The 22,773-nt window shown below is 38.9% G+C and overlaps 1 protein-coding gene across 2 annotated transcripts in view; it reads left to right on the top strand.

The window, feature by feature from the left end:
- CSNK1G1 (casein kinase 1, gamma 1) overlaps positions 1–22,773 on the top strand; it is a 167,573-nt gene that overhangs the window by 117,766 nt on the left and 27,034 nt on the right. For both annotated transcript variants that reach the window (XM_006831543.1, XM_006831544.1), the window contains exons 6-9: positions 2,961–3,046; positions 4,963–5,047; positions 5,323–5,471; positions 6,145–6,252. In XM_006831543.1, the coding sequence (XP_006831606.1) occupies positions 2,961–3,046; positions 4,963–5,047; positions 5,323–5,471; positions 6,145–6,252 (428 nt within the window). The remainder of the gene's footprint in view (positions 1–2,960; positions 3,047–4,962; positions 5,048–5,322; positions 5,472–6,144; positions 6,253–22,773) is intronic.

A 22,773-nucleotide genomic window follows, 5' to 3' on the forward strand; every position in this document is an offset into this window, starting at 1 on the left:
GCTTTTTATTCCCCATCGTACATTGTAATTTGTGATTTTTACTGATTCACAAGGAAAGTGATTTTTGTATTTGAGAAAATAAGATAGTTAAGTAAGTGACTTTCCTTAAGTCACCTATTGTGACTTAAAGGTTTTTAATCCTTTGCACAGTATTTCCAAGCCCTTAATTTCTCAGCAGCGTGGGCACTTCAGTTATTATACAAGAGGGCTTCAAAAAGTTCATGGAAAAATTCCATGATCTTTTCATTCCATTTTCCACAAACTTTTTTAAGGCCTTTTGTATTAAGGTAATATTATTTTAATATTTTGTCATGAATTTGGTAGTTTTATACCTGTGACGGAGTACTGATGTGGCACTATGGGTTAATGCACTGGACTGCAAGTTGGTTTGAACCTCAAGGTCAGTAGTTCAAGCTCAACAGCTGCTTCTCAGAAACACTATATAGGGTTGCTATAGGTTGGAAGCAACTCAACGGCACTTAATAACAACAATGTACCTATCACAGTGCTGAAAAATTTCTGCTCTAGGGACCAGGGTAACTGTCTTCCCACCCTGCTTAGGCCCTGAGATAGCCCAGTTAAAAAAGATAGCCCAATTTATTACTCAGTGGTTGAAATTAGGGTGGGCAATTTGCCTCTTTCCTCTAATAAAATATTATTAAGTGTTGTTGAGTCAGTTCCTACTCATAGTGGTCCTATATAGGGTTTCTGAGGAGAGGTGGTTGGTGGGTTTATACCACTTTGTGGGGAGCAGTCCTGTGCTTATCCTATAGCACCATACCAGAACTCCTTAATCAAAAAAAATTTTTGACCTAAAATCAGGTGTAGTATCAAGCATATCTTTCTGATGTATGAGCAAGGCTCATAGTGTTGTCTTATTGGTACTGAAATCTTTCATCTTTGAAAATGAAAGTATCCTGCATAAAAGAGTGAGAGCATGTGGAAATGCCAACTCCAGTAAGTGTGAAGTGTATAAAGAAGTGTGGAGAAAAAGCATACCTCTGGTTTTCACCCTTGTTTTATCCCTGAAAAGGCCCTAAAGGGTGAACTGATCCTAGAATATTTTAGAATTTAGAGGTAGAAGATGACTTTATAGCTCACCTAAATTGGCCACTTTATTTTCAGGTAAGAAAACAGAGACTCAAAGTAGGTGACTTGGCCATGGTTAATTTCACATGGATGACATTAGTGAAAAAAATGGGACAAAACCCAAATGTCCTGACTCTTTTTCCCTGTTATCCCATATTCCACATTTATGTTTCTCATTATTGGAGAAGTTACTGTATTACTCCAAGTGGATTATTTTTTTTTTTATCTCATCTCATAATTGGTCTTGCTGTATGGGTCTGATCATTATGAAAATGTGGAAAGCTTTGCCCTCTAGTGCTCAGCTAACCAAACTGCAATCATTGTCCAATGAATTTTTTATTACCAAGGGGCCTCTTGTTACAGGAAGTGGGTAAGTGGATATAAAAATGGAGGTGGGGGTTGAGTAGGTGTGATACCGTGTGAGAAACTGCAGGGTGTGGTTTTTCTCTTTCTGGCTTGCTTTGTGAGAGGCCTCAACTCACTCTGCTTGTTCTTTCTGTTTTTCATTTGTTCATCTTTCACTTCTATTCCAAATTGTTTTTATATAAAGGCTTTTTTCAATTATGTGTGATATTTTATTGCAGTCTTCAGGCAAGCCATGGAGATAAACGCTGCCAATGGTCTTGCTGTTTTATTTCATTCCTTTAAAGAGTATTTCAATTGATGTATACCAACTCAGTTTTATGTTATTTCTCTATGCCAGGCTGCCCCACTCTTTCCATCAGTGACCACCTTTCCAAAGACCTCCTTTAAATTGCTAGTTAGAAAGTTGCCTTTCTTTCTTTCTTTCTGCATCTGCCCTGTAGAGTACTATTCATATTCATTCTTTTGCATGCAAATTTCCCATAATTGGAGGCAGCAGTTAAACATGTTGTGCCTCTTTATTTTGAATGGACTTAGTGGCTTTTCTGCCTACGTGGCTCTTACCCTTCACTTTCTACACAAAGCAAGCACAGTCACGTTTAAGCCAGCCCCCAATCTTACTTGTGTAATTTCTTTTGATAAATCCATGAATTTGATTCTGAAAAACAAACACATAAAACGTCTGCAATGAACTGTAATTGGAAAATTAGTAATCGAGGCATGTTCTACTTATATTCAGTCTGACAACCAAAGAATGTGTAGGACGTTTTCTGAGATAAAATGGCATCAAAGATGAAGTTCTTTGCCGTCTTTATCTTCCCAATTAAGTAGAAAAAAGAAAACAAAAAATCCAGTAGCTTATTGTAGATGACAAGGTCACAGAATGCAAGAACTGTTTTATGTGCCCATGATAGAAAGCACCTCAGTAATACATGGTAAGTTTTTCTTAAAATAGTCATGGGCATGCTACAAATGGAATAAAGGGATTGTGCACTGTTGTTTGCTTATAGAAAACTGAATTTTAAGTGTTAATTCTTCTGATGACTAAAAAGTACTAAGCATGTGTATGTTCGGCATTCTGCAGCTTCTATCTTTGCTGGCCTAGCTAGAGGGACTGTTATAACAGCTTCAGCTGCTTAATCTGCTCCCCACTTCCGCTAGTAGTAACTGAGGGTAAATGTAGCCCTTATTACTGGAAATAACTGTTCATTCCAATTGTCTGCCTTTCAGGAAGGTCACGCATTGAGTCGGGTGTTTCAGTGACTTGGACTTGGTTTTAGGATTTGCTCTTTTCACGTGAAATTTACTTGCCAGCAACAGTTCTAGACAGAGGAAGTATAGAGTGGTTTTGGTTTTGAACTAAAATGCTATCCCTGGTTTAGATATACAATGAAGTAGTAAACAGAGCCTTTCCAGAGCAGAAGGGTTTCTGAAAGGATTACTTGGTTTTGAACCCTTTTCTGCTTTAATAACTGCAAACATAATGTGTGATCTGTCTTTCTTTTTAGAGCAAAGCCGGCGGGATGATTTGGAAGCCCTAGGCCATATGTTCATGTATTTCCTTCGAGGCAGCCTACCCTGGCAAGGACTCAAGGTATCCTTGAAAGTGCTGAGTGGAGGGCTTTGTTTCAATGCTCAGTTGTTAATGAAGGGGCTGCTGACTTGATGCCTGTACAAAGCACAAAGGGGAAGACTGGCTGCCGAGATGAGGAGGGGACTTACTGCATTGTAAATGCTCACCTAGACTCTAAAAGCTCTATTTTGCTCTCATTCCTCGGCTTCCCCCTCTTAATCCTTTCTTCCTTGTTTTGGGGGTTTTCAGTAATCTTTCCCCTCATCCCCCTCACCTCCACTCCTGAGCCTCTGCAGCGCTGCTTTTTTTTCTCTCTCGCTTTCTCTCAGTATTCCTCCCCCACTAACCATGACAGAGCAGAAGGAGTGTTCACAGTGTGTCAGGGAGTTTCTGGAACAAATTGTTGACAGCAGCTGCTACACATTTTACCAGCAAGGCCAGCAGGGCTGGGGGTGCCTCTCAGGCACTGGAAAATATTTTTTCATCATACACAGGATAAAAGCCCACCTGAAATAAAATGAAAATCCAGGCTTCACCCTGATGCTCTTCAAGTGTGTTATTGAATAAATGCCTATTCAGACAATAGCCATTCCTTGTGAAGTGTATGTAGGATTTAAATAGTCTTCCTTGGGTAGGTGTCAGTACAGTGCCTTTATGTCAAAAATTAACTACTCATTATTATAATTATAAGTATTATATTTATTCTGTGCTCAGGCTGTTAGACTAAGAAGTGGTAAGCTTCTACCGGAAGTTCCTTTAGGGAGGTAAAAGTGAGACATACATTTGAGTCCTAATTTATTTTAACATATTAATATAGAAGGAACTGTAATCAGTAGCTTGGAGTACTTATACATGCTCTCCCTCCAGAAGGGCAGAATGGTTCATTTTGTGCTCCTAGGACATTTGTCCTGAAAAGTAAGACTTCTGCCATTTTCCTTTGAGATGATTTTATTTCTTTCCCTTGAATTCCTCTCTTAACATTGCCTCTGTGGCCTTCTTCTGATCATATATAACTTCTCATTGTTATTGAAAGTTTTCACGTATAGTTCCACATCCTACTTGCTCATCATATAACTGAATAATTAATTCATATATTATTAATTGATTGCATTTTTTTGTAAATATCTCTTTTAGTGGTCTATAGATCATTTTAGTGGTAGTTCTAGATCTAAAATTTTTTATAATTTACTTCAGGTGAGTGTTCTTAAGCTGAGCACAGCATGGTAGGAAAAGCCTCATGAAAATTCCTTGAGCATACACTGTTGGTCTAAGGTCCAGAAGTCCTCTGTCCACAATCCTAAGTATATCAGGCTTGAGTGACTTTGGTCCACTCTACAGCTCCACACCAGTAGAACCATCTCCATTCCTGCCCCCTCTTGCATTAGCATACTCCTGGTATGGCATTGTAGGATAAGCACTGGACTGCGAAGCACAAGGTCAGTGGTTCAAACTCACCAGCTGCTCCTTGAAAACCCTATACATGGTAGCTGTGAGTCAGAATCGACTGGATAGCACTAAGCAACAGCTTGTGTTAGTAATACTTTTAGTATTATCATAGAACTGATCTAAAGGGGAAGGTTGAATCACAATTGAACTTCAATGGCATTGAGAGATTACTAAGCTTCTGCAATTTTGAAAATATTGCTACATAATGGTATTTTTTTCTTATCTAGCCAGTTATCTCAGTAAGTTTGATACTGTTTATCTAAGACCATTAAATGTATTTGCAAGTAAAAATTTCCAGAACACAGCAGATGTTCTGTACATATCTAAATACATCTCTACTACATTTCTCATTTATTAATGTTACAGAGAAAAAAAATTAAGACTCACAAATCCTGCCAATTTGAGTGAAACAATCATTGTGTCCTAAACATATTGAACCTTCCAGACTTAGCACCTCTTTCCAAGTGACGCTCTCTCTTCCCTCTCTACAGGCTGATACATTAAAAGAGAGATATCAAAAGATCGGTGACACCAAGAGGAATACTCCCATCGAAGCTCTCTGTGAGAACTTCCCAGGTAGGATGCTGAAAGATCATTTTAACCAATGGGATTGAAGCTCCAAAATACACAGACTCTGACAGATTGTTTCCAGATCAAGGTGATGTCTAGCTAATTTACATTTTCTCTTATTGTTTAGAGCAAGGTAGTTTTTGATCCCTTCATTTGGACCATAAAGCAAACATCTTAGTCAGATAGTCTACACAGATATCCCTTGCTTGCTTGGCTCAGAGATTCTCCCCAGTGGGGAGCATTCAGCTAGTAAGCACCACCTTTCATCTTTTTCCTAACAGAAGAGATGGCAACCTACCTGCGATATGTGAGGCGATTAGACTTCTTTGAAAAACCTGACTATGAGTATTTACGGACACTCTTCACAGACCTCTTTGAAAGGAAAGGCTACACCTTTGATTATGCCTATGATTGGGTTGGGAGGCCTATTGTAAGTATCCTCTTTTTGTCTTGTAACCTCCTTTCTCAGACTAGGATTGCCCCATCCCTTTACCTGTCAGTCTTTCTGCGTAAATCTTTGGAGACAAACATTCTTTTGGCTGTAGGCATAACTTATCTCTACCAGCCTTTTCAGAAAGAAAATAGGCTGCTCTTATTAGACTTAGGAAATAGGAGTAACTCCTTTTCATGTTTTTGAGATTGTCACTTGTGTGTTCAAAGATACCAGAATTTAAAGTCCGTCTTTTAGAAAACATTTCATTTGTCTGATTCAGAAGTTGGTGCTACATAAGCTGCTAAGGTACTTCATTTCTTTGGGAGTAGATCCCAGCACCATGAGGAACTTTAGCGTTTACTCTTCTGACCAGGGGTCCACAGGCGGTGAGCACATGCTAACAAATAGCACTCTAAGGTAAGCTACTCTTCAGTGAACTATTGAGAAAGGACCAAGCTGCTTCCCTTTTGCAAATGAGAAGATAAGAAAATGTAAAACTGTCCTTGGTAGTTGAAACCTTTTACAGGGCCGCTATGAGTCAGAACCGATTTGTTGGCACTTAACAACAAAACAACACTGCTCTCTTAGAATTAGAATGATGTTGTCCTTTGCAGAGGCGTCTTGTTGCTCCCATTTGACTTTGTGCTTTGTTGTTGTTGTTGTTTTCCAGCCTACTCCAGTAGGGTCAGTTCATGTAGATTCTGGTGCATCTGCAATAACTCGAGAAAGCCACACACACAGGGACCGGCCATCACAACAGCAGCCTCTTCGAAATCAGGTATGTGTTGGTACTCAATTCTTTCAGATACTCCTTTACTTCATGACTGTTATTAAAACCCCAAATCTCCCAGCTTTTCTGTATAAGTGTATACACTGAGATGAAAGACAAAAAGCTTACTATTTTTAACATTCTAGCACACCTAAGGACTTGCATAGTAGCACTGATACCTTACACGAAACATCCACTCCAGGAACTCTGCTCCTGTCAGAATTGTTTGTCTGAAGCCAGGACTGTCTCTGAGTTAGGACCTGAGGTAATCTGCCACAACACCCATAGGAACTGCTGGATCTACGGAAACACTGGGTTAGCCCACTGTATGTCTCATGTTAATCTAGTATGGAACTCTTAGCCAGTTCTTATTTATCCTTGCGGATTAAGTAATTTGAACTTCCAGCTGACTTGGGCATGAACTGGAGCCTCCAGCACCAACCTTTGCCCCTGTCCCCGGGTTAATCTGACAGATTTACATGCATATATGTTAAGAATAATTCCTAGACATATACATGCATACATATAACATCCTCAAAATAAAGTACATGCACTAATACGGATAGATTCTCCAATAAATACATACTTTTGGCCTCTTGGTAAAATGTATAGCTTGGTGGGTAACAAAAAAAAAGTGCAAAGGAAAGAAGCTATGTATAAAAGATTTAGACTAAAGAGAGTAGGTGGACAAAAAGATGAGGTTTAGCAAATTGTTGTTGGTAATTGGGGTCCTTAGTTAACCTGCTTAATCAGAGGAATCGCTAAAGCTTATAATTTTACTGCTGATCATTGTTCTGCAATTGTTCTTCCCCCACCTCCAACCCCCCTTTTTAAAGGCTAATCCCCAGTGCAGGTGAATTGAATGGGGGCAAAGGTCAAATGACCCGTCCACACATTGCTATTGACTTTGCAAATTGGTATGCTTTCTTTAGAAAGGAACTTGACAGTGTGGTTGTCCTCATACTTCTTGAAATCAATACTAATAAAACAACTCAAAATGCAGATGAAGTTTTGTGTATAAAACATCGTAAAAATTTAGAAGTGACCCACCTATCCTGGTATGGGAATGATTATGTATTCCCCTCAAATTCTTTATTGAATAAGCTGGGCTATAATAGATAAACTAAATTTTGATACATTGATTTCATGGAATATTGTGTAGCCAGCTAAAATAATGTTTAGGAAGACTTACAGCAACATGAAAATGTTTACGCTGTGTAAAATGAAGCAATCAGAATGCAAAATTACAGATGTCCCGAGATTTCCCCTTTGTTGTTGTTAAGTGCCATCAAGTCAATTCTGACTCATAGTGAGCCTATATAGAGTTTCCTAGGAGCAGCTGTTGTGTTTGAACCATTGACCTTGTGGTTAGCAGTCCAGTGCTTGTCCTACAGCGTTATACCAGGACTCTTTGGTGATGGATATTGTGTGCCATCGAGTCAGCTCTGACTCATACTGACCTCATATAGGGTTTGCTAAGCTGTATGTCTTTATGGGAGCAGAAAGCATCATCTTTCTTCTGCAGAGTAGCTGGTGGATTCAAATTATTGACCTTGAGGTTAGCCCAGCTCTTAACCCACTGTGCTACCAGGGCTCCTTCTAGCACTAGTGGTGGTGGTGATAGTGTGCCGTGGAGTCAGTTCCGACTCATAGCAACTTTGTACAGGGTTTCCAAGGCTAAATCTTCATAGAGCAGAAAGCCTCATCTTTCTCCCGGGTAATGGCTGGTAGTTTTGAACTGCTGACCTTGAGGTTAGCAGCCTGACTCGTAACCACTATGCTACCAGAGCTCCTTTCTAGTACTAATTGTTTTTGTCGTTAATTGCCGTGGAGTCAATTCTGACCCATAGCAACCCTATAGGGTTTCCGAGGAGCAGCTGCTGAGCTTGAAACACTGACCTTACAGTTCAAATGGCTTTGTAGACTGGCGCATCAACCCACAGCGCCACACCAGGACTCCTTTTTGTACTAATGTTGTTGTTGTTAGGTGCCATCTAGTCGGTACCAACTCATAGCAACCCTATGCACAACAGAACGAAACACTGCCCAGTCCTGGGCCAACCTCATAATTGTTGTCACCCTTGAGTCCATTGATGCTGCCACTTTGTCAGTCCATCTCGTTGGGTGTCTTCCTCTTCTTCTCTGACCCTCCACCTTACCAAACATGGTATCCTCTCCAGTGACTGGTCCCTCCTGACAGTAAGTCTGCAGTATGAGAGACGAAATTTGGCCATCCTGATATGGTAAGGAAAAATGAGTAAATCATCAAGGAAATAATGCTAAAATATTAACAGGTGGTGTTGCAAGTTGTGAGACTATGGGTAATTTCCTCCAAATTATTCTATAATGGGGTTTTATTATGCTATAATAGAAAATGAGGGAGTCCAGGTGTGATGCTGTGGGTTAATGCACTGGACTGCAAGGTCTGTTTGAACCACAAGGTCAATGGTTCAAGCTCACCACTCCTTGGAAACCTTGTACAGGGTCGCTATGAGTCAGAACCCACTCAGAATTGCACTTAACAGAGCAACAATAGAAATGTATTTAAATAGAAAAGATATGGGAAGAAAAAATAGATAATGTAAGTAGTGAGTGAAGTCACAATCATCATATATGCCCACTCACATTTGTGTTATATTTAGAATTAAAATATATTTTTCTTTCAGGCAAATAATCATTTATTTCCCTTGTCTTCCTTGAATTCATAATCAGTGCTGTTGCTTTGGATGGATTTTTAAATTATGGTGAAAGTAGTGATTGAAAACCTGGATTGCCAGAAAATTTGTATCAGGGTTAAAGTGCAATGAGTCCTAGTGTATTTTTAAATGAAAGATCATTTGATTCCTGTATGTGATTGTTTAGGAAAATCTCATCTGTGAGACAGCGAGCTTCATTTTGAAAAGTTGAATCTGGAAAGTCTCTTTTTGTTTTGTTTTTGTTTTTTTGTGTTTACTTATTTCTTTTTCGAGTTTTTAGTGTCCCCTGCCTGTTTAGGGATTCAAATTCTGCACATTAATGTAAATTTTATACCCCCTTCTTGCAAGGTCCTAGATACTTGTTGGGTAGAATTCTTTCAGCACTGGTTAAATGGATTTTAGTGTCTGTTCTACTTTGATGCAGTTTTAGTTTGTGGTCTCTTTGCTTATGTTCCATTTTCAGGGTTGCTTTTTTATCTTGATTTAAAACAAAAACAAAAACAGCTGCAGCCTCTACTATGTCCCTTTATGACGCTAGGAATTGAGAGCACTGTGATTTTTTTTAGATTAATTCTTTTCAAAGTTTGAAATCAGCAAAATAAGAAATTAAGAGATTAACATTACTTTTAAGGACAGTTGTGTATGGTGCTATGGGTTAATACATTGGACAGCAAAGTTGGTTTGAACCACAAGGTCGATGGTTCAAGCTTACTAGCCACTCCTCAGAAACCCTTTACAGGGTTGCTGTGGGTCAGAACTGACTTGATGACACTTAATAACATCAAAAATCTTTCCTCAGCAACTTTGACTTAGTAAATCTGAACTGAGGGCCTATTATGTGAAAGTATGGTCAGGGGATACCAAGATAAGTAAGAGTGTCCTTGTCTTCAAAGAACTGACAAGCAGATAAGCCAAATGCTGGAATATAAGCAGAACAGGTAAGCAGCCTAAATCATACATTGTTACCAGAAATTGAAAGAAATTACATGAAATTCTGTCATGCTAGTCTGAGCATGACAAAGAGTTTCATGAAAGAGGCTGCATTTGAATTGTCCATGGAAGAATGAAGTGAAGATGGAAGAGACATTCCAAGCAGAAAGGATGCATTCCTGAACAACAGCAGATGTTATACCTAGTCCTACTTTGATAGAATATATGGTGTGAATAAAGGTGTCCTAGGTCAGCAGTTCGAAACTACCAGCTGTCCCACGGGAGAAAGATGAGGCTTTCTGCTTCCATAAAGATTGACAGCCTCGGAAACCTGTGCAGGGTCGCTGTGAGTCGCAACCGACTCCACGGCACATAACAACAACAGGAGGAGTCCTGGTGTGGCCCTGTGGGTTAATGCCCTAGACTACAAGGTCACTTTGAACTGCAAGGTCAGTAGTTCAAGCTTACCAACCCTCCTTGGAAACCCTATATAGGATCTGACTCCAGGGCACACCACCACCACCACCACCAGGTGACAAAGCTAGGAAAATAATTGGATCTCCTGGAATGCTAGGCTGAAGAGCTGGTGCTTAATTTCAGTAGGGACTAGGAATGGCTTTTGAACAGAGGAGTGATAGGAAGAAATCTTTGCTTTAGAAATTTGTAGGCATAGAAGGTTAGTACCAAGCAGCCAGCATAAAGGCCAATGAGAAGTCAGTGGATTCTTTTGAAAATCAAGAGCATCTAGATAGACTTCATAGTAATGAAAATGAAAAGGCAATAGAATCAAAAAATTATAGAGGGATTTAATATACCAGGATTGGCATCTTACATATATATCAGACTGAAGGAGAAAGATGATTCAAAGCCTCTGCTGAGATTTTGAGTATGGATAAATTTGTTGGTGTTGTTAAATGCCATAGAGTCAGTTCCAACTCACAGCAACTCTGTGTAGGGTTCCCTAGGAGCAGCTGGTGAGTTTTGTGGTTCAAACTGACCATGCAGTCCAGTGGTTTATTCCACAGTGCCACACCAGAATAAATACCAGTCAGTTAATAATGTTACTAGAGATGGAAAAATTGGGGTTATGGGTGACTTGCTTAAAATGAAACAACTAGAGAGAGACTTGGGCATCAAAGCATGGCAATGACATTAATGGTAATGTATATCTGCCAAGGAGTTGTGGGAGAGGAGTGGGCATGTCAATGAACAAAGCTGCTTGGTCCCATACATATAAGAGGAGGAAGAAGAATCAGCACAGCTTAGGACTTGGTTTTAGCATATCCCAAGATTTTGATTATAGGACATTTAACCTTTGGAGGGCATTACCTGTCGCTATAGGATAAGCACTGTACTGCTATCCAAAAGATAGAAACCCTATAGTTGGGGTTGCTGTGAGTCAGAACTGACTTGATGGCACTTAACAATAACAACAGCCTTTCTCAGATGTAAACCCTGTAAGGGCAGATTTTTCTGATTTGTTCCCTTTTGTATCCCTACGCTCTGGTCAAAGTGTAGTGGTTACGAATCGGGCTGCCAACCTTAAAGTCAGCGGTTCGAAACTACCAGCCTCTCCGCGGGAGAAAGATGAGGCTTTCTACTCCTGTAAAGATTTACACCCTCGGAAACCCTGTACAGGGATGCTATGGGTCGGAACCGACTCGATGGCACTCAACAACAACACTTAAAACAGTGTCTGGCATGTAGTAGGCACTCAATAAGTATGTTTGAATGAACAAACGAATGATGATTGAATTTATCAAATAAGGACAGAGATGAAACCAAGTCTTTTAAATATAGATTTCTCTTAAAACTTTAATGAAAAGTAAATTTTGAACTTTTCTTACTATTTCTTTTCTATTTCCATAAAGAGCTTCTTTTTTAGTGGCTAGATTGTCTCCTCAAGTGGGGAGGGTTGTTCACAAAAAAAGTAAAAACATGGGGTGTTCTTGCTGCAAAAGGAAGCCCAAACAGTTATATTAATTACTCTTTCATCCTGATGTGAATCTATCTATTCAGGGGAAAGTTGGCTTTGCTGATCTAGATTATAGGTATATTGAAGTGGGTATTGTTTGGTCCCTAGGTGCAATAATAGATCCCAAGTATTGTTCCCAAAGAACTGTATTCAAACTCACTTGTATTTGGCCTACCTTTTAAAATAGTTTTAATAGCAAGTACTTTAGGAAACAAAATATTCTTAGCATAATTTTGCCTAGGTTGTTGTCTTTAAGTGCCATCAAGTTGGTTCCAGATCATAGTGACCCTGTCTGTATAGGGTTCTCAAGGAGTAACTGGTGGGTTTGAACTGCTGACCTTGTGGTTTACAGTCTAGTACTTATCCTGCAGCATCACACCAGGAGTGAAAGTAAACAACTATAATTAAACCATGAGTTTGGATAGAATAAGTAGTTCTAAAAGTTAGATCCTGTTAGAAAGATCCTAATTGGGTTGGTCTTTTATATCATTTTATCTTTGATTTTTGTCCCTTCCCAGTTGCAAAGGTGATAAATCCCTCCCTTACTGTTTCCTCTCTAAAGAAGTCAGCGTTACTTCTCCATCAAGAGGGGATGAAAACTTTAATGGTACCTCCTGTTTTTACCTGGTAGAACTTCCTTAACATTTTCTGATAAAATTCAATCAAGGAGTAAGTCATGCTGGTATCCACAGATCTAATATTAGAGTGCAACATAATGTACTCTCTAAGGTTTTAGTGCTTGTGGAGGACACTAAATATAGAGTATTGTGCTGACAAGGATGTATATATAACAACCCTCTTCCTGCTCTTTCCCAACTTTAAAACATAAAAGCTTGTGGGGATCCTTAACTTAGGTAAATGCTATACAAATACACACTGTCTTGGTTTGGCAGATTAGATACAGATTGATCTCTTTTTGCCCATTAACCCAATTTATTTGGTAGGTTTCTTTGAGTATCTGAGAGGGCAACTTGGCCTGTGAGGAAGAACAGATCTTGTTTTGAGGTTAGAAAGAATCATTGGTGATTACCAGTTAAGTCTTAAATTCTACCAAACATTTGTTGTTGTTGTTAAGTGCCGTCGAGTCGGTTCCGACCCATAGCGACCCTGTACAGGGTTTCCGAGGGTGTAAATCCTTACGGGAGTAGAAAGCCTCATCTTTCTCCCGCGGAGTGGCTGGTAGTTTCGAACCGCTGACCTTTAGGTTCGCAGCCCGATTTGTAACCACTACGCTACCAGAGCTCCAAACATAGTATTCCATATTTTACCCCTGATAAGATTGAATCCCCAAACATCACTTATTCTTTTCTGGGTTTTCATATGCATCACATATATTTAAAGGAAAGAGTTTATTCTTTGTGATTTTATTTAGCTGAGCCGTTCCCTTACAAATTCTCTAATTCGACTAAGAAGGAAAATATGAACCAAAGATCAGTGACGCTGATCCCTCATCCTTCCAGCTGAACTATATTTAAACCAGCTCAGTACCTTATAAACACATAATAAACAATAAAACGTAAAAGAGGTAAATCATGATGCCTTCTGAAGAAGGTCTGCCACAGTAAAAGTAGATCTGGATTTGTTTTTGTTTTTAGACTCCAAGAAAACAGATTTAAGGAATATAATTGCCTTAGAAATAGTTCTATGTGGTTCAGTGGTCTTGTGCTCATTTATGACTATTGTTTTCCCATAGGGGAGAGTAGATCAGACTGCTAAATAGCCAAAATTGTCAGAGATATTCATAAAACGAATATCTCAGTATTAAAAACACAAGTTTCTGTAGCCTTTTAAAAACCAAAGGCTGATTAATTCTCATTCTCCTTCCTTTTACAGAGAACCCCTTAGTTCTCAGTGAGGTTCAAGATTTGCTAGTTGAAGGGTCAGGGGAGTGCGCTCAGAGCTAACTCCTGTCTTGTGAAAAATGTCCTAATATGCTGCCTGCACTCTGGTAGCGTAGTGGTTACAAATCGGGCTGCTAACCTCAAGGTCAGCAGTTCGAAACTACCCACTGTTCCATGGCAGAAAGATAAGACGTTCGACTCCCGTAAAGATTTGCAGCTTCAGAAACCCTGTGCAGGGGCACTATGAGTTGGAACCGACTCCATGGTATTTAACAACAACAACTCTAAGGGAGACAGTGAAAATTAACATAAATCCTCTTTCTTAACTTCTGATGTTCACCTTTGCTCTTAATTCTCTGTGCCATATTAAAAATTTTCTTCAATTTGTGCATTCATCAATATTTTATTCCGTTGACTAGTATTCCTAGAATAAGATGGAAATTTTGCTGCCTTTTCCATATTAAAAAATGAGGTAAGGCTATGTACCTGTGGAAGATCTTTTTATCTAGAATGGAGGTCTAACTTAATGGTTTGCCTGTGGCCCATAATCCCGACTGTTGCCCATCCAATTCTTATCATTTATCCACAGGCCTAAATTTTATGTGCTTTCCACATGCATCCTTAGCTTTTCAGAAAGTCAGACATTGTTTTGTCTCTGCTTCTCAGGAATTTTAGTGGGAAGTGGGAAATAGACCGTTGTGTACTTTGCAGTCTTGTCTGTATTTTAGCAGACACACTGTATTTTGAGGTGTGTCTTTGTAAGAAAAGATTGATGATTCTGTTTAAATCCTGCCTAGGAAAATCGCCATTCCTTAGGGAGGTGTCATACCATTTTGAGTGAAGATAGGGCAGTGTTTGAGTACAGAATTGTAAACCTGTAGGATGGCTCCTAAAGCTTCACAGAATTGTTGCTGCTGTCTTTGGGCCTGCATACTATTGAGCCTGTTGCTGTTAAGTGCTGTTGAGTCAGTTTTGACTCATAGTGACCCTGTATAGGGTTTCCAAGGAGCAGCTGGTGGATAGCATAGTGGTTACAAATCAGGCTGCGAACCACAAAGTCAGTAGTTCGAAACTACTAGCTGTTCCATGGGATAAAGATGAGGCTTTCTGCTCCTGTAAAAATTTACAGCCTTGGAAACCCTGTACAGGGTCACTATGAGTTGTAACCAACTCCACGGCATATAACCACCAACCACCACTTTGTGGTTAACAGCCCAGTGCTGATCCTACAGCACCACACCAGGAGTCCTGTAATACTTTAGTTTTTGTTCACATTATACTTTTTTCTTTTTTTACAAACTGTGCAAACTCACAAGTTAGTTTTCTGTGTGTGCTATGTATGTTTCATACATACAAACAATATTCTAGGTAATTTTTGCTTTTTAAACATCTCTGATACTTAACCAAGTTTTAGAATTCAGGAAGTCACTGTATACATGACATGAAATAATCAACAGAAAATTGATTCCATTTCATAAGCTTCAGAGGAGGAATTTTTAAATTTTGCCTATGTGTGTTGTTGTTAAGTACTGTCAAGTTAGTTCTGGCTCAATACACTGTAATAATTTTGCCTTTTTTTTTTTTTCCCTATCTGTCAAAACAATAAACCAAAAATTTTTTTTCTTAAAATAATTACTGTTCTTTCTGCCCCATTCTTTCTTCCTCCATATCATCCTTACTACATGAACTACATCACACCAAACATTTTCCTTTACAAGTATGATAAGACAGAATGGGTTCTAATGTATTCATTACTAACTTTTTAGTACTTTTCAGTTTTCTTGCTAATTATAGTTGGGACTCCTGATGTGGCACTGTTGGTTAAGCACTGGACTGCAAACCACAAATTTGGCAGTTTAAACCCACCAGCTGCTCCTTGGAAACCCTATACAGGGTTATTGTGAGTCACAGCCAACCCAACAGTATTCAACAAGAACAGTTATAGCTGAGGAGTGCTTGTGGTGCTGTAGGATAAGTGCTCAACTGCTGACTACAAGGTTGAGATCTGTCAGCCTGTCAGCAGTTCCAAGAGAGAAAGATGAGGCTTTCTGCTTCCGCTAAGATTTACAGCCTTGATTACGACTCATTGCGACCTTCACAGGGTTTCTTTGAGTCGTAACCAACTTGACAGCACCTAACAACAATTATAGTTTAAGACAAAAATTAGACCTTAAAGACAAACATTGTTGTTGTTGTTAAGTGCTGTCAAGTCGTTTCCAACCCATAGCGACTGTGTATAGGGTTTCTGAGGGAGCAGCTGGTGAGGTTGAACTGCCAACCTCTCATTAGAGGACAAAATATTCTGTATAGATGAGTATGTTGGAAGCCATAACGTAGATGAGGTTTTTAAGTGTTATCAAAAGTAATTTTTCAAAACTAGTTTTAAATGAATTAAATGTGGTGGAGTTTTTTGTTGTTGTTAGAATAAGAAAGATACTTGCCCTCCTTGTGCTTCAGAACTATAGCGCTATCTCCAGTAAGAACTTGAAGTAATTTTTAAGCCACAGATGGGATGATATGTGAGACCTTTTCAGACTGTTTCCCTGACTTTGTTTTAGTGTAGATCTCCCGACAATCTAACCATTAATCCCTACTAGATGATTTCTGGGAGAGATTTCTTCTGCCATGGTTACAGGTGGTGGTTTTCATCAATTTTCTATTTATTCTCTACAGTGTTGTTGTTGTTGTTAGTTTTGCCTTTGATATGCTGTGCTGGATTGCTGCTATATTGTTTCTTTCCACATTCACCTACTGCATAGTAAATTAAGTATATCCTTGCAGGCTGTGTACTCACAATTGAAGATTTTCAAGCATTCCCCCAAGGAGTTACCACCGCTTGAGGTTCCAACTCCTGCCTTTGGGGATTGACTTCATGTGGGCCTTTACCTTTCAAGTAATGCAGAGAAATTGATGTTGCTGAATGACTCTTCTACTCTTGGACATTACTGATTGCCTTTTAGTTGTGTGTGCATGAGTGGTCTTTAAGAATGAAAGGCTCTCTTACTGATTTGCTGAGTGTAGCTAGTGTACTGTTGCCTTTCTAAATATCAGCATCTGATCATATTTAATCATAGCCTCTGTGTACAGAATACACTTCAGGGGAAATTAAACTTACAGAATACAGATGTCAGCAATCCTTGGTGTTATCTAATTCCTCGGCACTAAGTCACTTTTCCCAAACTGGCAAATGGCCTTATCTACTCTTACCTGCATCGGTGTCGATATATTAGTCCAAGCCCTTAAGTTCCAGAAAAGAGTAGCCGTAGAGTTTGCATTTTGATGAAACGTAGTTCCCAAAGTAATAAACCAGCAACCCTCAGGTTCATCTTTGTCACTTGGTTTTTCAGCTTTCAGTGGATATAGAAGGCAATAGAGGATGGTAGTATGGTATGGTGTGTTCTTCCATTGTCACGGTGGAAATATTTATGAAATAGTCTGGAATGTTAACATTATGTTTCTTTCTTTAAAAGATAAATCATACACTACTTTGAGAATAAGGAGCTCTGGTAGTGTAGCAGTTATGAATTGGGTTGCGAACCTTCAGGTCAGCAGTTCAAAACTACCAGCTGTTTCGCGGGAGAAAGATGAGGCTTTCTGCTCCTATAAAGATTTACAGCCTCAGAAACCCTGTACAGGGTCGCTGTGAGTTGGAACCAACTCCATGGCACATAAGAACAACAACTTTGAGGATGGAGATTGAATGTGACTTTTAGACCTTTGAAAAATGTCTTGTTATTTTCAGTTAAACTAAAATCTGAATGCTTCCAACAAATTCTTTATTTGTTATTATCAAACAAATTATATTTATTTATATTCATTCAAACTAAATAAACAATTTGTTGTTTATTTAGATAATAGGATCAAACCACAGTTCTGATATGTATTTCAGTAAAAATGGAAATAATAGTTGATCAGCTGTCCAGAGTTTCTTTAACCTTAAAATTAAAAGCATGTGTGTATTTTATATATGTTGCCTGCCATTTTCAATTTTGTCTACCTTAAAAGCAAATACAAAACAGACAACATTCATAAGAGAAGTAATCGCATTAAGCATGTTTCCTAGAACTCCAGACAACACTAAATGACTTATGCAATTAGCAGTAAAACCAAATCCTTCTTTTTTAAGATCACATAGCAAACAAATTTTACACTATACTCAATTCTTGAATATCAGAGCAAACATGGCCAGGATCCTTTACAGGGCTGCTACCCAGGTGACTTCTTAAACCTTAATCGAAATGAGTAAGTTCTAGTTAATGTACAAGACTCTCTTTTTTATGAGAAATGCCTCTTCGTATTATAGTGACTTATGAGTGAGCCTTAAATAACTTTTGTTGATAAGATACATAAGGGGAGAGTGAACACACAACCTCAAACCATTATTTCCCTATTATTTTTTTATTTTTATGTATAGAATACAACATTTGTAGCTGTGAACATTTCTACATCCTTGCTGGTTTTCATGCAGTGCGGCAGTATCATCACATCCCAACCCCTGCTGTTGTTTATATATGCAGCAATTAAAATTTGATTTACTAATCCCTCATTGCTGCCTCTCTGACTACTCATTTTTCATTTTTGTAGAGCCTTAGGACTATTACAGCTGAGCATCGTGGTGTTAACACCTCCTCAGCCATCTGGCACAGGGGAAGAGGTACAGATTTTTCAGACAAAAATCATATATGAGCAAGACCAGAATAGTATGACAGCTAAATACCAGGTGAAGGAGAAGTGAAGAGAGTAACAGCAAAGGGGAAAGCAGAGCCCAAAGAACTTTTGAATTGCTGGGAAAGGTCTACCTTTTGTGTTCTGGAAGAAAGTAATTAATAGTAATCATGTCAATTGAGCCCTTTCTAATTCCAGCCTAGAGACGATTAGGTAAATGAAGCAGAAAAACATTATAGCTTTGTTTTTTTCCTCCATCTTTTAATATTCTTGACATGTGAACTTGCTTTTGAAGAGATTTTGCTCCAGCTATTAGAAGAGAAAGCATATTCCAGTCACTGCCACTGCTTGTTTGGTTTCAATAGAAAGTCTTATGGAGATGTTAATGATGAGAATAGTGGATTTTCTGTTTAAGGAAGGAGACATATTACCTTGATTCTTAATGCTGAGAATTTTCGGTATTTACGGCTCTTTAGTCAGATAGATCTTTATGTAGTGAATGATTTATAAGTATGACTGTTCCTCTGTCCAGTGAAATTAATACAGAAACTTAAAAGGTGGTTCCAACTTCTACTCTATTTTTTTCCCCCCTCTTTTGGTGATCATTGCTTTTCTGTAGCTTGGTGAAGACGTTGTGCTCTGTAAACTGCCATGTATTGGTTGATTAGGCTGAAATGAATTTGTTAGCCAAGCTAACTTTTTCTTAGTGCTTTGCGAGTAATTGTTGGTTTAAAATCCAAGACATTAACAAAACCTTCAGGGACACTAATGTATTTGATTTTGTTGTGGCTTGCTGCTGCTTCACCTTTCCTTCCCTATCTTGCTCTCATGCTTCCTAATGCCTGAGCAGACTGCATCATCAGAGCGCCGAGGAGAGTGGGAAATCCAGCCCAGCCGGCAGACCAATACCTCGTACCTGACGTCTCACTTGGCTGCAGACCGCCATGGGGGATCAGTACAGGTACTTACTGCCTTATTATGGGCTTGCCAGCTTGGCTGGTAGAATGTTGGCATGCTTTTGAAACTTTGGTTCCTTTAGACTATAAACTTTACAGCAAAAGTGAGTTGCTTCTATCATAATTTTTATCTGTGCTGATTTTCTGCTTAGGTGAAATTGAGTAAGATTCACTTGGGGAGATAATTGCTGGTTATTGTCACTGACTAAGAAACATTTGTATGATTTATTGTACTGGTTTCTCATTAACAGTAGTTCTGCAACCTAGAAAACCGTAGTTCTACAACTCATGATAAACCATAAAAATAACATCATGATAGAATCGAGTTTATGAACTGTAAAGACCTGAAAGGTAGAAAATAAGTTTTGGGGGATAGCTCCTTCTGTGATATGTGCCTTAGAGCATGATAAGGTGAGTCTGACGATTGGTACAAGTCCACTGGCTTTTATTTTTCTTCCTTTCTTTCCTCCCGAGAATAAATGTGGTCTTGGATAATTACTTCTGACTTACTTGGGTTATTTGGAATGTGTCTGTTAACTTTTCTTATATTACTTATATTTGACTGTTTTAATAATCTTAACCTAAATATTTGGGGCACACAAGTGAACCCATAGCTACCGAATTTTTATAAAGATACAGACAGGTCTTTTGCATGTAGAAGTGCTTCTTGACAGGTTTGACGGTCTAGGATGTGCTTTTACAAGGAGTGATTGAAAGATCACATTATTCCCAGACCTCACTGGAGTGTCCTTAAGATGACAGGTTGTACACACAGATCTGTCACCTTCTCAAAAGAGTGGTAGAGGGATTGAAAAAAAGGCGGGGGGGCATAAATCCTTAAATGAATGAAGGAAACAGGAGGCAATAACAACTAAATTTTGGAAACTGGAAAGCAGGTGAACAGCTTTTAAATGACTTAGCAGTCTCCAGGAGAATCTGAAGCCAGTAAAGGGCGAAACTGGGAATTCAGCCTTTATACTCTGAGGCATCCTCAAAAGGCTCAGGAGAGGGATATATGTTAAACATGGAAGTTGGTTGAGTCTGTTTAAGAAGCAGTAGATCCCTAGATTCTATCCCCTTTCCAATAAAGACTGAAGGTTTGTTACCTGGAGAAAAGAAAACAGAGAGTATCTGAATATAGTTGGAGGGCAGAGTAGTTGACTAAAAGCAGGAAGATTAAATGAATGTGTGCATATTGACTGCCTGCTTTTCTCATATAGTGTGTCAGAAGCTTATGGACAACAGGGTTTCCCCAGTGAAATGGCCCCGCCAGGTTATCCTATAATAAGACCCATAGTTGGCACATTTTACCCATATACACACAGTGTCACTTACATTTTCAGTCCCCAACTTACATGTGTGACACTCAAGGATTATCAGACATCTGAGAAAAGGCTTTACTAAGAAAGAGATCAGAGCAAATAAATAACAACAACAAAATACCCTTGTTATTAATACACTCGTATGGTAAAGAGACAAAAGATATTACAACTGTGTAGTATTTTGCAACAAATTATTTAGGATGCTATTGCAAAAGGAATGCTCTACCCATGAGGAATGTGCTCCTAAGGAAGGGGAGCGTTTGTCTTTCAGAAAGTTCAGAAGACAGGAAAGATGGGTGAATGGAAATGGGGGACCCAGGGAAGACACTGGCAGAGTGCTGCTACACTGAGGGGATTGTAACTAACTTCATGAATGTGGATGGATCGCTGAATGGAAAACGAATGTGCTCTGTAAAATTGCACCCAAACCACGATAAAATGTTCAGCAACAACAAAAAGGAGTGAGAGAGCTCATAGGAATTTTAAAAATGGTAAGCTGAAATGAAAAACTCCTGGTGACCACTGTCAACTGCTCTAAACAGGATCTCAGTAGATGGTCCGGAGTAGAGTGGGAGAAAAATTGTGGAACAAAACTCAAAATCATAAAAAAGACCAGGTTTATTGGTTGGGTAGAGACTAGATTAATCTCTGAGACTATGACCCTTAGTCACCCTGCAGGCCTGGAACTGTACTCACACACCTTTTCCCCCATGACTCAATTTTCAGGCAAGCAATAGACAAGTCTATAAGGAGAACAACCATACTAGGGAGGTGCTAACTTCTTAGAATAATCAACCATTTGAGATCAAAAGGGCAGCATTTGCCCATGGACAAAGTTCAGAAGGATTAAGAAAGAAAAAGGAACAGAAATGGAAAACACCGGAAGTGGGATAAGTGATGCTATGTTGTAGGGATTGCAGTCAGTGACATGAAACAAAACGTGTATTAATTTTTTAATGCAAAACTGATTTGCTTTTGGTTTAGGGGGGAGGAGGAAATGATGCATGCGCTAGAGGGTAGACACGTGTTGACATGTGTGACGGAGCAGGCAATGTACAATTGGAGGGAGCTTGGCAGAGGAAAGATGGGGGTGGTGGGGGACACAGGGAAGAATGCAGTGGTTAAAGTAAATTGAGGTAAATGCTGTTAACTCTTGGAGCATGATGGGGATTGCACCTATGTAATGAAGCAAAGCATATGATTTGTTGAATGTAAAACTTATGATCTGCTCTGCAAACCTTCACTCAATTCACAATTAAAAAAACAACAACTAAAAACTGGTTTGCTCTTTAAACCTTTACCCAATTCATAATTAAAAAGAAAGAAAGAAAGAAACTTCAATAGAGGTTTGGAAGTTCCCCAGAAAGTAGAAATATTCACAAGCAAAGAAAGGATAAGAAACTAATGGAGCTTCAGATATCTCAGCTGTAATACTGGAAGATAGAAGACAATGAATAATGCCTTCAAAATCCTGAAGGAAAATGATTTTTTATTTGAAATTCTATGCTTAGCTAAATGTCAGTTTGATGTGAGTATAGAATAAAGATGTTTTCAAAACTCTGTTCTCAAAATTTATACTTCTCATATACCCTTTTTTTTATGAAGCTACAGGAAGAATGAGGGAGTAAACCAAGAAAGAGAATTATGTGGCTCCAGGAAACTGGAGATCCAACACTGGAAAAGATGCAAAGAGAATCACAAGTAGTAGTTCAAAGATCCCAGAATGACAGCAATACATCAGTAGAAGAGCACAGCCTGTCCTTAACCAAGGTGGTCAGGAGACTCAGAGCAGTTTCACCAAAATGATTAAATCTCTAGTATGTTGATGTAGAAGCATTTTGAGAAAAACTATTTAGAAAAGTAGCAGGAAGTTGGGGTACAGTTAGTGAATTGTTGTTAAATACCATTGAGTTGGTTCCAACTCATAGCAACCCTGTGTACGGTTTCTTAGGCGTGTCTGGTGAGTTTGAACCTCTAACCTTGTGGTTCAAGTGACCTTGTAGTCGAGTGCTTATCCTACAGTGCCACACCAGGATTCCAATTAGTGAATAGCAATTAATACATATTTTTTAATGAGGTAAAAATAAAAATTTGAAATTAATGATTAACTCCAACGAAAATAATCAGGTTTGTAGGAAAGCAAAG

Source organism: Chrysochloris asiatica, unplaced genomic scaffold (assembly GCF_000296735.1).
Source record: "Chrysochloris asiatica unplaced genomic scaffold, ChrAsi1.0 scaffold00004, whole genome shotgun sequence".
In the NCBI taxonomy this organism is placed as follows: domain Eukaryota; kingdom Metazoa; phylum Chordata; class Mammalia; order Afrosoricida; family Chrysochloridae; genus Chrysochloris; species Chrysochloris asiatica.